General features: G+C 38.1%; 1 protein-coding gene across 1 annotated transcript; it reads right to left on the minus strand.

The window, feature by feature from the left end:
- Positions 1-905: 905 nt before the first annotated feature.
- Positions 906-21,721, minus strand: LOC109050807. Its single transcript, XM_042719154.1, is given in 13 exon segments — positions 906-1,334; positions 1,477-1,518; positions 1,647-1,818; positions 9,559-9,765; positions 9,860-9,993; positions 12,106-12,270; positions 12,610-13,368; positions 17,313-17,417; positions 18,300-18,347; positions 18,446-18,617; positions 19,172-19,383; positions 19,988-21,044; positions 21,519-21,721. Coding segments are annotated over 12 exon segments (3,210 nt in total). The 5' UTR covers positions 21,035-21,044; positions 21,519-21,721; the 3' UTR covers positions 906-1,187.
- Positions 21,722-22,913: the final 1,192 nt, after the last annotated feature.

A 22,913-nucleotide genomic window follows, 5' to 3' on the forward strand; every position in this document is an offset into this window, starting at 1 on the left:
TTCATTATTACATCCAACAACAAAACACCTCAATCACTCAGGAGACATTCTTGTCTACATCTGCTCTGGCGGTGAAACAATGACGGACTGATGACAGCTCACTCAGGGCGGGTCTAAGGTAAGACACCAGTCCAGTCTGTTCTGAAACGCTACTGTCAATCAAACTATCATGCGAGGGGCCTGTCTGTGTGACATCATCCGAGATGATAGGGGAAATTATTTAACGAGATTAAAAAGACACTGGGTGGATTTTTATCATTTTAGGGTGGTTGTGTACACACTGCGTGCCTACACGCATTTCAGTTCAAAAAACTTGTAAAAGTGCATGTAGCATCCGATGACCCCTTTAATGCACACTGCATTTGAGATAGATGATAAATGAAGTAGTCATGCTTTTTTTTTTTCAGATGAAAAACCAGTGAACTTTTTTCATTCAAGTTGTTCATCGACATACTACTGGTTTCTATTTTGCTTTTCTGCTTCTCTTTTTTGCTATTCTTACTAGTTAATGCTAAACTGGTAATAAAGTCACATTATGTATGTTGACCAAAAGAAATACCTCTACAGTCTGTTGTGACTCAAACGGACTTTGTCATTCACAGCTGGGTCAGTTTTTAAATTTATCAGCACACTTGAGCTGCTCACTTTACACTAAAGAGGAGTGATTGGATCTGTCTATGTTTGGCCGTTTTCGGTAAGAAACTGGCATTGCCTGTTTTGTCTTTCGTGGAGCAGTGCTCTGGTGTGGCGTTTCACAGGTGACCGCATGTTGTATTTGGCTCTTGTTGTGAGATGTACGTTTTCTAGCCTTATCATACATGTGAATGACTAATATTACCTCACATTTAGGCCTTGAAATGTATCAGGCGGTCTAATAGACATTAATGCATCAAAACAGCAACATGTACAGTTTTCATTTTATTATCTTTGTCTTTTTAAATACTTGTGTATGACAGCTTGATTAAACAAAAGTATCATACGTTGAATTGTGTGCTGGTGAGTGCTTTTTTTGTCAGTTACCTATCAAATTACAAAGGAAACATTTTCTTTAGGAGTTTTACTTACAAATTGTAAAGAGATAATTTTACAGAAAAATTTAAAATATTTACCTTTCCTGCAACTTTACAGACACAACTCAATCAGCACAGCTCGTAAAAGTCTAGATGTATGCATTCATGTGTACAGTTTTAGACAAAGAAATCCTGGTGATCAGTAATATTAGTCTTCTCTCTCCTTGCAAAGCTTCTGTCATAATTTTTCACCAGTTGTTTGATATGACACAGCTCCTGCCTCAGTTTTTTACACCGGAGCTTCATAGCCTGGTATTCTGGAGACTAGAGAAAGGAAATGGTGCATTAGGGATTGACAGACAAAAATATGAAATGACTGTAATGACTGATTTAGACCATTAGGGCCAATCAGTCTCCTAATACTGATGGACAAAAATCAAGTCTCCATCAAGAATTTTTTTCTTACCCGCTTCAGATCCTTGAGTCGATTATATTCATCAGCTACAGCCTGTGATGCAATATATATATATATATATATGGGTTGTATTAAGTTTATATCATATAAAATATATGTTGTAATTGATGTCTGATAAACTTTCTCAACTTTATTTTACTTTATTGGTTTTTGATGCCTACCTGAAACTTGGTGGATTCCTCGTGGAGGGTGTCCAGTTCTCGGCTCAGTTTATTCATTTGATCACTGATATCATCCATTTCTGCACAGAGGTTCTTGTATTCAGTGAGGGAGATATCAAACTGTTTCTTGTACTGTCTGCGCTCTTCATCGGTTGTAATTTCTGAATGAGAGCTGTAGCAGGAAAAAAAACATGTGACTATCCTGCAAAACAATCTGCTATTAGAACAGTAATAGAAAAACAGATTCTTAACTGAATCAGCTCTTTTAAACAGCACAGCATTAATTGGGTGTGGGGGCATTCTAAATTAGTTACACTGTTAAAGAGTTGGATTCTCATGCTAAACATCGCCAACAAGTTTCAAAAAATTATTTGGACGTATGATGGAGTATTTATGTGCCAAATACACTCCTTAAAGGCTATGTTGCAGGTTAAACACTACTTTCGATTAATGGGTACGTAAAGCAGTCAAAATATGTATATAAAGTTAGAAATGTCTCCAAAATGGTGTTAAAGTCCAGTTTTTGTAGTTTTTGGTTAGTAACGGTTATTTTTTACGCAATTCGGCGATGACGTCACATGAGGTAGACGCGCTGGAAGGTAGCCTCAGCCTTGCAGCTCAGCTACTAGAACTAGTTCTAGCACTCAGTGACTATGGCGTCTAACTGGGATGAGGAAGAGGTGGAAAGACCGACAGTTAACATTTATGATGGCCCACAGCCATATAATTTCGAACCGTTTAGACGTGACAGGGCGAATGAGGAAATACCGAGAGCCGATGGCAATCAAAGACAAATAAATGCATGGTCAGAGGAGAATGACTGGAGAGTTGGTGAAGTGTCCTGGTGAGTTGCTACCATTTAGAAACGCAGCAATGACCGCTGGAGCTAGTAGTCTGTGAACAGCAGTGCATAAAATAACTTTTTTTTTTGTTTCAGTTTATAGCACCCGAATAAAAGTCAACGTTTTCTTTATATCTAGTGACAGTAATTAGCTATGGGCTAGCTTGACAGTCCCACCTGTGAACCCCTAGTGTTTATTTCTAAGCTTTTACCTCCTTCTCCGGTGAAAATGTTGTTTGCAAACGTAGCCAGTGTGATTATTATTGATAGTGCCAACTAGTTTTCCTCGTGATTAATTGTCATTGACACCGTCAGGCTTACCGGTAGAGGGAGTGAGTAGTATGCGTCTGTGTCGCTGTGTTTGGCAGGTGTCTGTGTGGGCGGGGGTGTCGTCCCATGGAAACTGTGGTGGAGAGCTTGTGTTGTAGGGAGGTGAGCGCGTTTTGGTCGCTGGTCGAGGACCTCACCCCGCGGCCAGCAGATGTAACGTGCCTAACGCAGCATCCTGGATTTGAGGCATGCTGCCTGAATCCGTTTGTGCTACACATAGCATACTCACACTTCAGGCAGGATCATGGTCCCCTTCAAGCCAGCACGCACGAGTATGTTCATGGTTTATGTTTACTTTACCAATCTTTTTACACTGAGTCTTTTGAACAACAGCTATAGGTGACAGGAGATGTGTTGCATACACAATAAACATGCATAAGAGACAGGCGTAAAATGACGTTTTCCAACCTACTTACAGTTTTAAACTTAAGAATCTTTCCTACTTATCCCTAGGCAATACCGGTACACTGCGTACAGGCAGGCTATACGCTGGGCTTATGGAGTTTTAGGCAGGAGTATAAGGAAGCCTCTACCCTCTTGTGTGGTTTCAACCATCAGACAACAATTTCAAAGTGGTGACCAGACCTATCAGGGCTTTCAATGGCCTCGTTTGGATGAAAATTAATAAAAATAATTGCTTATTCTGTTGTGATCCCCCAATTGCCCTTAAAATGTTATAAAGTACACAGAACACATGAATTTTGATAAGAAAAAACACAGTTTATTGGCATTGCTTGTAACGGTTACTGAACATTTACTGAACAAGGACGAAGATTACTGACCTGAAACGTTTGCAGTTTCTTTTGTTTCTCTCACTCACACACACACACACGCAAAAGCACATCAAGCAGACACACAGTGAGCCCAGACAACACCGCACACAGAGGTTGACAAGGCACAGGTAAAATGATTGGTAAATTATTTTGAATTACATGCAACAAATTTCATGCAAATAACAGACAGAGGAGCAGACATGCAGCATGCAGGACCCCTTGAATGGGGTACAGCGACAATTATTGCCACTTACAAAGACGGAAAAAAAAAAGTAATAATTTTGTGCAAAGTAAAACCAAAGCAACAGCACACAAAGAAAAAACAAACCATGCAGCATGCAGGAAACCACCACCAAATGAGATGACAGGGACAGAGGGAAAGAAGATAACTAACAACTAAAATAAATACTTACAACTAAATCATTGGGCTTGTCTGTGGAAAAAAAATAATAATGTGAAATTAGGTTTTTTTGTAACGTGACTCCCGGGCTAGGTAGAGGCTGACGGCCTTCTCCTTAGGAACCTGTTCGAAGGATTTGGCGATGGGGGCGGGTGCATCGGAGGACAAATTGTCGCTAACCTCTCGAAGAGCTGCAGGTGAATTGGTGTAGCTTTCCCGAAGGGCCTTCATTAATGATGTTGCATAACCTGCAGACATAATAATAATAATAATACTGTATAAAGATCATTGCCACTGATCACAGATGTCTCGTGCACCATCTCAAAATATGATAGAACTGCATGACACTGCTTACCGTATGAGGCTGCCTCTTTGATGGGAAGCACCACATGGGCACCTTTTCTGAAGCGCGGATACCGCACGCAGTACTTCTCCGTCCCATCACTTCTCCGTGCTGTCTCGCGGTTGGCATTGTGATTATAATGCAGCGCCGCTAAGAGAAGCCTACAAAATAACACATTTGAGAATTTTTTTTACTTGGTGTATGCATGACAAAATACTACAATAGCATGATAATAGGTACTATTATTACTATAAACGGCATAATAATTGGCAGTATTATTCCATTGGATAGCACTGACCTGCTATACATCCCAAGATATGAAAACCCTGTGTGCTTGGGCGCGAAGTGAGGGAGGGAGTGGTAAGCCTCAAGGGAGAAGGTCTGGTGCTGTGGAGACAGCTGTTGAACATCTTTCAGTAAGGCAGTCCTCATTATTATGTTCTCCAACTTTACTGCTGCCAATGAGCCTGCAAAGACCAAGACAGGGAGGCAGACAGACACACATATGAATTATAGCAAACAAACAGTAAACAAAATGTTATGACATTGCCAGTGAATGAAAACATTTCATCACAAAGGTCACATGTCAAAGCATCCAAACAATCACTCAGACAGCAAATACAACAAAACTGTAGAGCGTGCATAATACCACATACTGTGTGTACTGTACCTGGGTCCAACCACTCTTTGTTGCGCTGATCCCCGTCTAGAGGGCCATGGGCACAACTGGAGAAGGCAGGGGTGTCATGGTCATGAATGTCCTGGATGTGGTTGACTAAACTTCTCCATTTGGCCTCCATGACCGCTGGGTTCCCATCTGGGGTTGAGGCTGCAGTCCAATAGAGGTGATTCACTATAGCAGGCCTCCACAACTGTAGTTGGTCACACTCTTTTGAAGCTGCATCCAATGCCTTCCCCAGACCTGTTTTAGAACAAATGGTATTAATTGATATGCACTAACAAAAACTGCTTCAAGGTTCCAACAATGGATACATACTTTTGGCAATGTGCCACACATCGAAATAATGCCGTGTCCCTTCAGGGCTCAGCTCCTCTCTCACCCATTTGGCAACCTAAGGAGAAATAAACAAACTTTTGTGGATGATTGACCTGTGTGGCCCTCAGTGCATCAGCAAACCACAAACATCCAGCTTCAATGCAATTCAGATATTTACATTCTATACTGCATTTTTATTGTAAATACCTGGCGATGACGGTCCGTGATCAGCGTTGCCAAATGCAGGTCCTTTCCCCTCAGCAGGTCAACACTGCGCTTGAGCCCTTCAAGCTCACACCATGAGCTGTTGGGGACCTCTGAGCTCTGCAACATGACATAACAGTGTAAGTGTAGAATCCTGGTGTTGTTGAAGGAGGCGTGAATGACCCGAAGCGTTGCTGGTTCAGGTATTATGATACACTGTACTCTAGTTAGGCAATACACAATAAAGCTCTATGCATCGTTGTACTAGTGGAAAGATGTTATATTAAGATACAATCAGTTTACCAAATTGCAGAGTTCATTTCTTTGTCTAATAACATCAGGTTTACCTGAACAAGCTGAACATCCACCACCTTGTTCACTCTGTCCTCTATCAGAGTAGGATCCATACTTCGCGCAGTGCCCAGGAGAATCTGACCTGGAATTAATTACAAATTTGAATTATGTTTCAAGTTTTTAATAATCAAGGTCTGTAAAGACAATCCACCATGTCATCTGCAAATGCCAACTAAAGCCACCCTACATGATAACAAATAACAAAATCAAAACGTGCAACTGGTCTATGAGCTCTCACACTGGTTTACCTGCAGTCACCAGCAAGAACTAGCCCGCCATCCATTGCCCGTAGGTCACTAAAATTCTTTGCTTGATCGTTTTGCCAGGCCTGAACGATTACAGGGATAGTGTAGCGGCGCTGATGGCGAAAGAAACTGCTCGCACTGATACACTGCAGGCCAAACAGAGTCAACATTCTTAATGTCTGGGTGGCCAAACATCCAGTGAAATGAATGGCCCCACTTAACAGGAGGTTGCAGGTCGGCATGTTCCTGTGGAGCATTGGTTGGTTTTGCCAGAAACGGTGGTAGCCACATGATGCACAGACCTAGATATGTAAAAAAAAAAGAAAAAGAGTAATCAACAGTATATCAGGATTCAATATAAGTTAATTAAGTACTGTACATTACTGGTTTCATGTTTTCAATGAAACACACATGACCAATACAGTATAACACTCAAATATGATGCCATCACAAACCAACAGACTAAAGCCAGCCTGGTACATACATTGTAAAATATCTGGCAAGACAGTCAGAGCTATCAGATTGTAATTAGATATTCTGATTTTCTAATCAGATGGCCTGCTGCGCAAACAAAACCGTACCTGCTTGATCTTAACAAAAGTTCCTTCCTGCTGCACGATGCTACTATCTGACCTCTCACAACAGGCCGGACAGATGGCAAAAAGGCCCATCAGCTCCTCTTGGCAAACAATAAATTTGTCTATGCCACTACAACAACAAAAAATTAGGGAGGGAGGGAGGTGTCATTCAAACTACCAAAGCTACAGTACACAATAAAATGAGCATTCAAAATGGTCTATGTTGGTTTTAAATTATCTCACTTGTGGTGGGGGTCACACGCGTAAGGTGGCTCCTCATCAAACAAGTCCTCCTCATGCATCGGCTCTTCGGGCACCCACGATAAGTCACTAACGACAGAGGCATTATCATCATCTTCATCATCTGTCTGTTCAGGACTAGCGAGGGGAGTGGAGGTTTGTGGGCTGAAAGACGTCTGTGTGCCCACGCTGACCATCTTGGGCTTCAGGTTCACCTGCACAGCTGTGGAGAGGCAGTAAACATACCCAAACATGTGACAATCATGGCAAATCTAAGCGGCTATGTTTTGGTGTAGGCTATGTATTAATTTAATCAATGTGTATGGAAATGTCCTGCTTGCATAGATACTGGCAATGATTTAGACAGAATATCTACCCCTTAAAATATCCAAGACTTACCGCGAGACCATCGGGGGGGCTTCAAATAACACTGTGTCACAGCGTCAGAAGTGTAGGAGGGCAAGGGCTGATCCCCAGTATCGACACTCTCCACAGTGTCTACACTGTCCACGGTCTCCTGCTTTGAGGTATCTGTCATCATTTGCGAAAACAAATATAATAAGTGGTTATAAATGTCTAGAGTACATGTGGTGCATAAACTCTAGGTAGTGAATTTACTGAGAGGTAGCTAAACTTTGAAGTGAGAAGTGGATAAACTGTTTCTGAAATTTCAGAGGTGGGTAAACTATGTTTACTTGCGTTTAGCCTCCACTACATGGTCACGGTCAAATATATGTGAAAGAGAACCGTAGCAGTCTAACACAAAACGCAAACACACTATTGTGAAAGCCACTCGATTATCATCACCACTGATCCAAACATTAAACGTTAGCCATGAAGCTTTCATGACAATTCCCGATGTCCATATTATGGACATTTACTTCAGGGCAGTTTTGTTTTGGCTCATAATTGTGAATCACGAAATATGCTCTTCTAATGTCAGAGTGATCATGCTTGTAGTGGAGGCTGTGTCAAAGGGAACATGGTATGCAAAATACACACAGAGCTAGCTAAAAACGCAGCTTGTAAACATTAACGTTAGCATGATGCTTACCGTGGCAATATATCGCTTGCGGCAGACGGTGTCTCTCGACCTCGGGACAGGACAAGCAGAGAGGTTTGCATTCACAGACGGCACGGCGGTAGGAATTAACTTAGCCATCCTCATACTTTTTAAAGAAAGTGCGACCATCTTGGCATCCCCTGAGTGGTAATCCTCCTCCTTGAAATGCGCGCTGCATATTCTCGAGTAGGCGGTGACAGAGCTAGCTGAAAAATCTGCCCGCCTAATCTTGACAAATTGCACCCAGCTTCGGAAGATCCCTTTGTCCTTGGGGAAACAATGGACCCTATGTCCAGTTTTGCTGGAGTTCTTGCACCCGCCACAAACACAGTAATAAACCATGTTGTCTATTTATTATCTACTCTTTCTCTAAGCTATCTGTTATGCTATGCTATCTCTCACTATCTATTTATGCTATCTCTCACTATCTATTTATGCTATGCTATGCTATTCTATCTATCTATCTATCTATTTATCTATCTATCTATCTATCTCTTTCACTAGCTACTACTCTCACTACTCGTCTCACTCTCTCAATGGTATCAAGGCGGGCTTTCGTTTGTCGTCCAAAAGCGAGTACCTCATGTGACGTCATGCAATGCATTGTTGGAGAAACAAGATTCATCGCTAACCTGTAGCTAACCGCTAAGATATCACCTACTTTTCCTTATTATATTTCTTTTTTGTAATACCCTACAACATCAAATACAATGGATAACTGTTTAAATGTTTATTACCAGCTAGAAAATTGCCAGAAAAGAAAAAAAAAAAAAAAACCTGCAACATAGCCTTTAAGTTTCGGAAAGTTTTTTTCAACCTTTATGACATCATAAAAGGCCAAATTCCTTGTATGGGTACTTCTCCAAGAAGAGCGCATGCACACGTCAACCAGGGGTGCATTTCCCAAAAGGCCACAAGTTCCGTTGTTACCAATAGAGTTCAATGGAACTAATGACCATAGTTAGCTAACAATGCTTTTGGGAAACGCACCCCAGAGCGAGAGCAAGAGCACTCCCATCCACTTCGTCACAGGGCCTACTCGAGAAGAATGTCTCCAACGAAGTGTGTTTTAAGGGAAAGATAACCTTGTTCAGCTTCCCAAAGAACCCAGAGTTTTGTGAACAGTGGCAGCAGTTTGTTTTTTCGGGGCAGCAACGGATTTTCACAAGTGTGTTTGTCTGTTCACTTCATTTTGGTGATGAATGTTTTATAAACAAGGCCCAGTTCATTTGATACTGAAATAGGGCAGTCCCAGCAATAAAACATCCTGGTCATGATTCGGAACTGGAGGCGGTATGTAAAACGGCATCAAATTTCTGTGTTTTGTTGGTAATCGGCACACAAGTACTCCTGACTCTTTAGCTCCGCCCACGGCACTCCTCAGAAAGAATCAATAAGCTGTATCTTTTCTTTTATAAATATGATAAAAAGTAAAGACTCTTTGAAGGATGCAATACTTCTCTATACGTACTCAAGATTAACAAGAGATTGAGCGAAACTGTGTGTAATGTTAAGAATAAGAAGTATTGATGATTGAAACTCACTCCTCCAACTCATATGTGTTTAATTCAGTGGCTGAATCTCCACCAGTGATGTAGCCCGTCTCACAGAGCACATCCTCAGCCTCGTACGTTTCAGGTTTCTCCTCCACCGAGCTGCTCTGCACTTCAACCTCCTCCACAGTGTTGGAGCTCATCCACCGACTCTGGTACAACGGCTCTGGGGAGCAACCGTTCGCATTCTCAGAATACCTTTAAAACAAAGTGCAATCAGAAGGCTAGTGTGCCTTGGTACTTCTAAGAATCTCTTGTCCTGAACATGATCAGAAAGGCGGGCCGTACTCACACATTGCTTTTGTATGCACCCTCGCTGTAGACGCTCACTGTTCCCTCATTGTAGGAGGTGAAGCTGTTCTCTGCTTTCAGATGAGGGGAAGCCTTCTCTGATAAAACCACAGTGGGGGTGTACTGAGTGCTTCGCTGGAATAAACCATGTATAAGTTTTAATGGAGCCGGAAGAACCACAGAACAACATGTAATGAACCAGTTGAAGTCTGACGCTAAAGCTGCCACAGAATGACCTGATGGGAAACTAGATCAGACCGGAGGACAATCAGAGATACCATCACAGATTTCTCTGAACAATACTCTCTTAAGAGACCACTTGAGCAGTTTTATATGACACAGTACACAAAGACATTGTAAATCCATCACAACACAATTATCCCACCCTCATGCATCACTACCTCTAATGAAGCGTAATTATTTCAGCTTTCAGGAAGCACACTTGATGAGAACTGCACATGGCACTGGCTGTACAAAAATGCCTGTGTATTGTCTTAACAGACACAAACAACATCTGAGGTCACTTCCAGGAAAGTCACTGCATAGTCCACAAATTCAGAACGACCCATTTTGAAGTCTCACCTCACAGCGAACCAAATAATATACTCTTAAAGAGCAAAAGGTGAGTTTTAAAGCCTAATAAATAAAACTGTGCTGTTATTTTGATGAGTTTGTATACTAAAGCTATTTTTCTGATAATTACACCAGAAGCTATTGTTTACAAGCTGCAATAAGCAGAAACTTAGCTAAAGCAAGTTAAAGCAAAACATTTGGATGAAAAAATCAGTAATTGCAATTGCAGTAATCTTTATCTATAAAAATAACATGATACTGGAACACAAGTTATCTGTGACTGTCGGGAGGGCTCAGATTCTTAACTGACCTTTATTCTGTATCGGTCATTATGAAGAGAGCAATTCACTTCACAATCATTGTAAATCAATGAATGATTAACACAAAGGCAATTCTGATCATTTGACTGATTTCATTGTACGGCACTGGTGTCACAGGTTTAGACTACACTATATTTAAATTATGTGGCCCTAAGATTAATTTTGCAAAACCTCCTCAAAACATATTGCTACAGTCAAAATAATAATAATAATAAAAACAAATTATTTAAATTAAAAAAACAATTAAGCAGCTCAACTGTTTTCAGCACTGATAATAGTTTTTTAATTTATTTCTATTTTTTGGTGCAGTTTTCAGAAGCAAGTTGTATATTTTCAAAACTAATATCATATAGTACTAATATCACAATCGATCATTAAAATGCACTTTGCACATTTTTTAAACTTTTTAGCATCACAAAAAAAAACTAAAAAAACTTTTCGCAACACAATGTTTTGTGTTTTTCTTTAAGATATAGATTCTGTAGAACTGCATGGTTTGCAATTTCCAAAATGGATAAGTACAGTGAATTATTGTTACAGTACAACATCTAAACAAGGCCTTACCATGGTAGAGACTAGCAAATTACAGTAAGTCACCCTAAGAGGGCAAAACTACAATACAGACTTAGACATATGGTACAGTGAGAACAATTCATGTACTGGCAGAGAATGGTTTTACACAACACCTTATTGGACAGATACAGTAATACAGTACAGTAGCCTGTATTACTGTAATATCTTTAATTCAGCAACATGGCTGATTGTAAACATATATTTTGCATTGTTTGCCATTGAATTAACTGCCTGTTAAAAGTATACTAAACTAAAAGAAGATCATACTGTTGTGTTTTGGTGTTAAACCAAATGTTCTCATTACATATTACAGAAATCTTGTGTTTTGAAGCGGTTACATAACTGAAAATATATATAACTGTAATGAAAACATGAGATCTGGTTTTGAAAGATTGACTGGAAATGTTACAAGTGTGATAAGTTTTTTTTTTTAGTAGGAGTTTTGAAAATGTGCACCTTTCATCTGAAAATTGCAGTAAATGAATAAAAAGAAACTGTAATAAGAAATGTTTCTTGAGCAGCAAATCAACATATTAGATTGATTTCTGAAGTATCATGTGACACTGAAGAATGGAGTAATGTAGCTGAAAATTTTTGACTTTTTTTAAAATATATTAGAATTTTTTTTCTTTTTTTTTGTAACAATATTTCACAATGCCACTACTGTTGCTATCTATGCTTTTTAAGTAAATGTAGCCTTTGTCCTTAGTGAGTATTTATATATGTATATGCCTGAAAATTTGACTGCAAATAGCAATGACCTTAACAAATGTGAACTCACCCAGTTTTGTGAATTCTGGCTCCTGTCAATTCTGAGGATAGGTGGTTCCTCCCAGTAGATATTAGGTTTTCCATGACGCCATATTTTGCTTCGAGTCTTATAGGCAAAATAGGCTGCAACAACCAGGGCAATCATGACAAACAGTCCACATACCAGAGCCACAGCCTAAAATTAAGAAAACATTGATTTAAATCAATTAATGTTACAGTGAAACTACAGCTACAGAGCAATAAGAAGTGAGAATTACACTCTTAGAAATAAAGGTTCCAAAAGGAGGTTTTCACAGCAATGCCACCGAAGAAATATTTTAGGTTCCCCAAAGAACCTTTCAGTCATGTTTTTCTTAGTCTGAAGCACATTTTAATCATCTTAAGTGCTTTTTTTCCACTATAAAGAACAATTTGTGCAATGGAAAGGTTCTATTTATGTTAAAGGTTCTTCATGGAACCACTGATGCAAATAAAGAACCTTTTTTTGTAAGAGTGTATGTCTTGCCATACTGACCTCCTCAGGATCCATGAAGCAGTAGTGATAGAGATATCGATTAAAGGACGGATATGCACCTGGGAAGCCTGTTCCAACTCCAGCGCTGATGCTGGGAGTCCCTAATGAGGTCTGACACATCATCAGGATGGGGTTGTACATGATGCTTTGTGAACTCTGGGCCATGGGATTCACCCCAATGACGAATATGATGTCTATAATACACTGAAGAATCGCCAGAACCACATCCACCACTAAAACTGTCAAGTAAAACGTTTTTCCATGCACACACCATGTCTTTGAGAAACTAACCACTAGGATGGCCAAAGATACTACGAAATTAATGGCTGCCATGGAGATCATGGCTGATTTTGCTGAGTAGGGTGTCATATAAGAGCTCTGATAGCCATAGGTTCCTCCATAGTACCCAGACCCCATCCCATAGCCCCCAGATCCAGCAACGAAGGCCCCGATGCTTCCCTCATAGCCGTGCATGTCCCAAACTAGAGTAGAAGCAACACAGGCAAAAATAACAAAACAGAGCAGAGCAGTCAGTCCCTCCATCGTTTTCACAATGCCAGGTGGGGAGAACCATCTGTAGAAGTGCTGAGGGTTTCCTTCCGTTTGAGGAGCATCAGGCACTGAAGAGTATAAGCCATACTCGCTTCTTTGTGAGTAGAAACTTCTGGATGTGTACATATTTGATGGGGCAATGTAGTGTGGACTGTACTGCGGTGGACTGTCATACTGCTGTGTTTCATACATGATTCATGAGATAATCTGAAAAAAGAAATGAGGTCAAATTTAGATCATGAGATCATCTGGGAACAGATATAGCTTTCTGAAAACCAAAACCATGCTTCATTTTCAGACAAAGAGCTGCAGTCATTTGTTTTAATCATAAAAAAATGATATGGACGAGTATAACTCTTATAATCGTGGCGAGAAGACCATTTGTTGCTATTGTAAACAAAACATGAAAACTAAAATAATTAAATTGAAATATAGCTGTATTTATAACATTAACTGATGTTAACTATAGCTATAACTATGATGTTATTTTTAAAATTATATATATATAGTTGTGCTCATAAATTTACATACCCCTTACAGAATATGCAAATATGTTAATAATTTTAACAAAATAAGAGAGCTCATGAAAATGGCATTATTTTTTTATTTAGTACTGTCCTGAATAAGCTATTTCACATGAGAGATGTTTATATATACTCCACAAGAAAAAATAATAAATGAATTTATAAAAATGACAACGTTCAAAAGTTTACATACCCTTGAATCTTAATACTATGTGCCATTTCCTGGATGATCCACAACTGTTTTTCTGTTTTGTGATAGTTGTTCATAAGTCCTGCATTGGTCCTGAGCAGTGGTTTTGGTTTTTCTTCATTTTATTTGTATTTTTTCAAAAAGTTTTTGTATGATTTTGAGATCCATCTTTTCACACTGAGGACAACTGAGGGACTCATATGCAACTATTACATAAAGTTCAAATGCTCACTGATGCTTCAGAAGGAAAAACCATGCATTAAGAGCAGGGGGTGAAAACTTTTGAACACAATGGAGATGTGTACATTTTTCTTATTTTGCCTAAATATCATATTTTTTCATTTAGTACTGCCCTTCAGAGGCTAAAGAAGATACTTGTTTCTAAGAAGACAAAATAAGTTAAATTTACCCTGATCTTCAAATTCAAAAACTTTTCACCCCCCCGGCTCTTAATACATGGACGATTTTAACGAGTTTAACTGTTCAGAACAAACAAGGGACTCATGAACAAAAATCACAAAAAAAAAAAAAAACTCATGGATCATCCAGGTAACCACATATAGTATTAAGAACCAAGGGTTCCCAAACTTTTGAAGGGGGTTATTATAATAATTTCATCTATTTTTATTTATTTTATTTTTTTTGTCTTGTGGACTATAAACATCTTTTAGGTAAAATATCTTACTCAGGATGGTACTAAATAAAATTTTTTAAATTCATTTTGTATGATCTCTCTTATTTCGTTAAAATTATTTACATTTTCAGATTCTGCAAGGGGTTCCCAAACTTCAAACTTTTACTTGCCACTGTATATATGTACATATACATATACATATATATATATATATATATATATATATGTGTGTGTGTGTGTGTGTGTGTGTGTGTGTGTGTGTGTGTGTGTTTGTGTGTGTGTGTGTGTGTGTGTGTGTGTGTGTGTGTGTTTTTGTGACATATCAGGACACAACTTTGTATAATGACATGGGTATGACACAGGTATTGCAAGGAGAGGGTGACTTATGAGGACATAACCCATGTCCCCATTTTTCAAAATGCTTATAAACCATACAGAATGAGTTTTTTTTTGAGAAAGTAAAAATGCACAAAGTTTCCTGTAAGGGGTAGGGTTAGGTGTAGGGTTGGTGTAGGGCAATAGCACATACAGTTTGTAAAGTATAAAAACCATTATGCCTATGGAATGTCCCCACAATTCACAAAAACAAACATGTGTGTATGTGTGTGTACATCGGTCGACCCCGGGGTAGGTTATATATATTATATATATATATATATATAATATATATATATATATATATATATATATATATATATATATATATATATATATATATATATATATATATATATATATATACATATATAAAAATTAATGTTAACCAAAATAAAGTGTTAAAATTACTAAAACTAAAATATAAATAAAATATAACTAAATAGTAAAATAACAAATCTGGAGAATTAACAATGACAAAAGCACAATTACAAAATCTTACACAAATTAAGATACAACTGGAAAATCTAAAAAAGCTTATTCAAAACAATAATAAAACCTATGACAGTGTATATAAAAATTTATAATAAAACAACACTGAAACTACACATTGCCACTCAACACTTATGTGCTGCCCTCAACTATCACCAACATAATCTCAATTATACATATAATAATGATTTTTAAAATATATAGAAATACTTCTTTTGAATGGTCAATACAGCATTCTAATAAAATCCACAGTAACACAGATGGCACAACAGCGAATGATATTGTTTTTTTATATAACATTTTGTCAATTTTTTTCTATGCAGATGAAACAACTTCACGATAGGACAAAGCATAATTAATTATCACATCATCTACAGAGCAATACACAGCCTTCCTGAATCAGTCAGTGTTTCTGAACAAATTAGTTTAATGACTGATTCAATGACTCATTCATAAAAACTATTGCCCATTTTGTTCCTGAACTGATTAGTGAGTTTGAATGAATCATTTGATGACTCACTCATAAAGACAGTCACTTGTCCAATAACAAGTGTACCTATAACCTCCGTCACTAAAACACTGACAATCTCAAATGCATAAACAGCACGGTTGGCTTATCAAATTTCATAAATTGCATTTAAACTATACATTTTATCATGACATTTGTTCCCTGGGATTACAAACATACAAATGTTAAGGCACAACTCTATCCGTAGATTTACGGGAACTTTCAGAGTTCTGATCTAACAGTATAATTACGATAACACACCTCTTTATAGCACAAATAACATTCACACTCTGGAGTCCAGCTTTAAACATCATTCCCTTCATCAGGCTACTGCAATTCAGAAGAGATGCTCTGAATAATTCAGAGAAACATGAGCAGATGCAGTCATTGGGGGTTTCCATGCTGTAAGTTATCTTTCTTGCATTTCTGTTGCATCCCCCAAGTGCAATATACAGACATTACATGTGAATAAAAGAGGTGAAGAGATGCACTGCTAACAGGAATATTTCAAATACTGTATCCTCTTAGTTAATTATGCTTTAGAGAGATGGTGAGCTGCACACCTGTGGTAACTTGAAAAGAGTGAATAAATAATTCAAGAGCTGAAAATCTACCTAGCAAGCTTTATACAGACTCACAGGTGCATGTTGATGGGACAGCTATTCAAGAATAAAGATTTTTTTCCCAAAAAAAAAGGTTTAGTTTTTGTGTATTTGAATATATTTGAATATAATTGTACAACTTTTATCATTTTAGATTGGTCTGAGCATATAGCTGTCACAAAATCTCATCTGCTTTGTGACAGCTACAATCACATGAAACATTGCAATTGGTATGATTTGACAACATAAGATTAAAAAAGTACTGTGACATGTTGGTGTTTTGCACTTTTGCGTTGACTACAATCCATTCTAAAAAGGTCCATCATTTTGTGGTAAATAATTGAAACATTATGTAACTTACCGTAACACAACAGCCACTGGGCTTTTCCTTCTTCGCCCTGGTCCCGCTTTTCTAAGCTTGACACTTTTCTGTCAAGTGTTGTTTAGTGTTTGAGTTTATCCGTTTGAAGTGAACACCTGTGACAGCTGCTGCTCATGGTGATTTGTGTAAAAGACCTGGGCCTGAAACTCTAAACCCGATCCACCCCGTTGCTACTGACACAATCAGTCTTATTGGCTCTTTAGTAGGTCGAAAGTTAAGGTAAACAGGAAGCTGAGTTAATGATGGTAAGTGTTATGTATATATATATATAATTAAAATTTTAACCTGACAGTGTAAAATAAAGATATATGATTTGTGAAAGTAAAGTTTATAGATTAGTTTGAGCAAAACTGCCATCATTTCTTACAGTAAAAAAGAAAAAAAAAGTAAGCGCCATAATAGTAATTATACAATAAAAAAATTTTTTTAGTAATTGCTGTCCTTTGCAGTGAAATTTTGATCAAAATCACGAATCCTCATCTTGATGTGGCTTAGTTTTCCTTTCAGATATTCACACCGTTCCTTCTTCTCCAGAAAGTATGGGTCCGAAGAAGCACATAATAAGTTAAAATAAATAAAATGAAAATATATATATATATATCTCTTGTATTTCACTTAGTTTTTGTAGAGGTTTAAAGGGATAGTTCACCCAAAAATGAAAATTTGATGTTTATCTGCTTACCCCCAGGGCATCCAAGATGTAGGTGACTTTGTTTCTTCAGTAGAACACAAATGACGATTTTTAACTCCAGCCATTGCAGTCTGTCAGTCGGATAATGCATGGCAATGGTAACAAGATCTATGAGAGTAAAAGAAACATGCACAGACAAATCAAAATTAAACCCTGCGGCTCGTGACGACACATTGATGTCCTGAGACATGAAACGATCGGTTTGTGCGAGAAACCTGTATTTATATCATTTTTTACCTCTAATACACCACTATGTACAACTGCCTTGAGCGCACACACGGCATCCGGTGCGTGAACTGGGTACGCGCTCTGGCGTAGTTTACGCAAGCGCCGGAAGTGATCTCTTGCGTGTATACATCACTCATTGTTTACACAGTGCACAGTCATGGATTGATGGATGACGGATGCCGTGCACGCGCTCAAGGCAGTTGTACATAGTAGTGTATTAGAGGTAAAAAATGATATAAGATATAGTTTCTCACACAAACCGACCGTTTTATGTCTTAGGACATCAATGTGTTATCATGGGTTTAATTTGGATTTGTCTGTGCATGTTTTTTTTACTCTCATAAATTTTGTTACCATTGCCATGCATTATACGACTGACAGACTGCAACATAATTTGTGTTCTACTGAAGAAACAAAGTCACCTACATCTTGGATGCCAGATAAACATCACATTTTCATTTTTGGGTGAACTATCCCTTTAAGGTGGGTTAGTTCAAAAGGTGACTTACATTCTTTTTTTGATCATATTTTTTCAGTAAGCCATTGATTCTCTTACGCTCCTAAATAAAACAACCAAAAACAATTGACACAACTGGTCTGAATAGTCTAATAAAGGTAATATTGAGGGAATGTAAATGACTCCAATATCATATCTCACCTCAGGGTTTCTCTTGTTATTGATGAGTTGGCTCATCATGCTGTCTAATTCCTGAAACTTCATTAAAGTGGCTGTGATCTCCCTGTGCAGGTCCTTGTACTCCTGGTACTGGTCATTAAAAACTGCTTTGTATTGCTCTCTGTCCTCTACTGAATGAACTTCAGGATATTTTCTGCCAAAAAATAAATAAATACATAACATCTTTTAATATTGTCCCATTTCATATTTTTTCTTTAGTATTGACTCCTATTGCATTTATATTAATCCTAACCTAATTTTATTTCTCAAGCCCATCTTATGTTCATCCTATTCTTAACTAATTAACATCCATTTTTGGTATTTTTTATAGACCTACTGTGTGGTTCTTTTGTGATTTTCAACTGCCTGTTTTATGAAAAGTTGGGATAATAAGGGATTTTTCCATCAGTCAGGTTCATTTCAAAGTACACTCCCAGAAATAGCATGAATCAAAAAAACACATGGCACATTATCCATCAAGTTGTCCAAAGCCCTCTCTAAGATTGTCTATATGTAGAGCAGTTGGTTTTAAACCATCTATAGTCACCTAATAACATTTACAGATGAAAAAAAGAGCCTTTCTAGATCCTTCAATGGGTTTAAATGGGTTAATACCTACTGAATATAACCAACGCCTGTTACGTTTGTGTGGTATAAATATATCATTTATTTTTGTTAGACCAGAAATAAACCATAAAGTATACTAACATAATATAATCAGCGACGACTCTGGGTTTAGGAATATGTCCTGTTGGAATAGCTCCAGTTAAAATCTTCCTTTCTTCAGCTCTCTCTGAGACATAAGCCAGTCTGCTCTTATTCACAGAGCTTTGATCCATTTCATCTCTGAATGAAATTTTCTTGGATCTAGTCGAGGAGCTGCCCATATTGGATGTGGATTCCAGAGTTTGCTGCTGTAACTGAAAGATAACAGCCATTACATTTAGTCAAACTGGATAACAACATTGAGGATTTTGTGGAAACTAGGAATTTAATTAGTGTTGTTTGTAGTTAAAAGTGAAGCAAAAACCCTGTGATCACTATTATAACATGTTTTATGAAGTTAAGGACCAAAGTCATCCATATTCTAATGCATGAAATACACCTTTCAAACATTTGGAGTTAAGATTTTCTATTATTTTTGAAAGTCTCTTTTGTAATATTATAACAGTTATATCGCTGTTTATTTTAATTTAATCCTGTGATGGTAAGACTGGATTTTCAGCAACTTCAGTGTCACATGATCATTCAGAAATCAGTCTAATATGCTGATTTGTTGCTCAAGAAATAGTTCATCTTATCATTGTTGTAAACAGTTATACTGCTTAATATTTTTGTGGAAACTGATACTTTTGATGAATGGAAAGTTTAAAAGAGCAGCAGTTATTTGAAAAAAGAAATATTTTGTAACATTATGCATGGCTTTACCGTCAATTTTGATAAATATAATGTATCCTTGCTAAATAAAATTATTAATTTCTTAAAAAAAACAAACAAACAAAAAACTTTTGTGAGCGCATTTACCTGGCTGTTCAGCTGGCTATTCATGGCCTCCTTCTCACGGCGGGCTGCTTCATGCCTCCACATTTTAAGGCACACTAAGAAGCTTATCAAGTACATGACCATGTTAATGAATATAAACGCAGTCCCAGCCATCTGACCCCCCTCGACACGACACAGATTAGACAGGACTGGGTTGATGCCGACCGTCATGAAGCAAAGACCACCACGATTCAGATCGTTCACGTAGACGATACCCGCTGCCATGTACAGCAGCGAAATGACCAGATTCATAACAGCCTCAGTCAGAGGCCACCATTTGGAATCCAGCAGAATCGTTCTGTAATACATTGTTAATCCCAAGACCAGCAGGATAACGGTCAGTAACCATGAGAGTCCAACAATGACCAACACAAAGGCTGTCAAGGGGCCATTGTAACGGTATCCTTGTGCACCAGCCAACCCATAATTTGGCCTGTAATAGTTGGACCACTCACTGTCTCTTTGAATATACGCACATACACAGGCGAAAACCATCCCGCCAAACACCAGTTGAAGGCCAGCAAGCAGTTTTAAAAGGCCGGGCCAAGACTTCAGGTAGGAGTATTTTAACTGGTAAACCTCTAACTTCTCAGCATAGTACTCTGCCGGATGAATACTGGTCAGTTCAGATTCAAGTGTGTCATATTTGTATCCCACTGAACCTGGGGGGAAGTTTGGCTTGGGGTCACCTGTAAGCGCATCCCAATGTTTTCTGTCCAACAATGGAGAAACAGGTGGACTACATCTTGTGCCATTTGGTAGTATTTTAATTCCCCCTGATGATGAGGAATGCGTTTCAGAATCAGTTTTCTTCCGTTTCTTAAACACACCAGTCCAAGATTTCAGTGAGGCACTTTTTTTCGTCTTCTCAGCTTCCTTGTCTGAATGGCTCTGCTCATAAGGGCAGTAGCTTGAGTCCTCGGGATTGTCACCATTGTGAACTTCTGAAGGATCCTCCTCTGCACCGTTGAAATCTTCACTTTGTGAGGATGAGATGTCATCCGAATACGGTCTGGCAAGGTCTGTCATATTGCTGTAGCTGGTGAGAAAATCAGGTTCTAGTAGCTGTAGGCTACACAGTCATCTTAGAGAACAATATCAGACAAACTAAGAATTAAACATAAAAAGATATTTGTTTGTTTTATGTCATTGCCCAGTTTTCAAAAAGTATTTAAAATTCATAAGAATTGTAAATCAAAAGCCTGATGAAAAGATAACAGTAATCTTATATAAAAGATAGGCCTATCAAGATAGTTGGTTGCCAGCCTGTACTGTGTTTTGGAAGCTGGTTATTTGACAAAATGTCATTGGTTTAACTAAATCTGGTATTGACTTTTCAGCAGGTATTGTTTAAAGGTGTATTCATTTTTAAAGTTCATCAGATACAGTCATTAACATTCTTACGATCATCAGCTAAAAGGAAGCTGAACTTTGCTCTTCTGAGAGTTTGTTCTGTAAAACATATCATAATCATCAGCCCTGAATGTGAGGAGCACCATGACAAAACACTCACCTTGTTATCAGAATAGTCTGGTTTGCTGTTAGTGAGTATGGCTGTGCTAAACTGGCTTCACAAAGTAAAAACAAGACTGATAAAAGTGAGTCAGAAGCGCTGCAGCAGGAAGCCGGAGCAGAGATTAAACATTAAACCTCCAGAGGCCAAGTCTGCTGACAGGCACAGGCTGCCATTCAACATTTCACCACAGAAACTGTGTTTGATAACATCCCTCAAAACGAAACTTACCCAAAACTACTCATTTGGTTTTACTGCAATCATGTAAATACTTCAGAATTCATCAACTAAAAGTCTCTATTCCTTGTCATTTGCAGCCATCGAGCCTCATTCTGTTATTTATCACCTAATCACTAGAGGGCAGTAGAGGAGTATTGCTCATGCATCGACGTCAGGCAAGCTACCGATTCAAATGGACTTTAGTGTAAAATAATTTCACTCCTTTCTTGTAAAGAAATGTGTAAGCTGTAACAATCTTTATGAGTCAGTTTGATAGTCAGCAGGAAATACAGGACATTTTATCGCACAGTTACATAGACGCTCCATTTACTGCTGCTATGCGCATCTAGTTGTTAGTCTAGTTAAAACTTTTATCTATGGAGATGAAATGATTCATCAGTATTTTTTAGCAGAAGAGATCACGAGGCCAGTGAACAGTAAGGTCAAAATAAAGTGGAGGAACACTTATTATATGTGAATAGAGGAGTACTGATTTCACTTATCTAGTAAATTCATTAAAAATTTAAACCTAATACAATGAGAGAAATACTTATTGGATTATTAATCAAACATTATGTATTGTACATGAACATATTGCATGTTTGAATTGGTCAAATGGCCATTGTCTTTGGATAAATTCAGTTAAATTAATCAAAAGTTCTAAAAATGAAAAGATAGGCCTACTGTATTTCTTGCCACAGTGTTGAAATCCGGTTGAGCACCTCTAGTCAATCTCTTTAGGGTCCCTTAAATGTCCTATCATGTGCTTAGTGAGCTCCAATACATAAAGTGTCTCAAGCGTTCATGTAGGAACTTATGGACACCTGCCCTTTTTTGAAAGCGGGTTCAGCCAGTGTGGCGATCTGAGGAACCGCAAATCACCAGAATACTTCTGGTATTTAGCTGTGATTAAATAAATCTGTGATAAATTTCAATGGTCATCATGTGTCTGTGCTCTATCAGTGATATGTGTCTGAATTCACCTTGGAAAATGTCCTTGTGCCTGTTTTTGTCCCAAGATAGCTGCCTGTGGTTTATCTTCATTGCTCTTTAAATAAATGTTTGAGGTCTGCTCCACTGTTATTGGGCATATGTCTTACTCTCACATTCAGTCACTACCATGCAGCCTGATGTGGCCCATTTTCTTCACTCTTCTGGGATTGCCTCAGAGATGTC

The sequence above is a fragment of the Cyprinus carpio genome, chromosome B2 (assembly GCF_018340385.1).
Source record: "Cyprinus carpio isolate SPL01 chromosome B2, ASM1834038v1, whole genome shotgun sequence".
Classification (NCBI taxonomy): domain Eukaryota; kingdom Metazoa; phylum Chordata; class Actinopteri; order Cypriniformes; family Cyprinidae; genus Cyprinus; species Cyprinus carpio.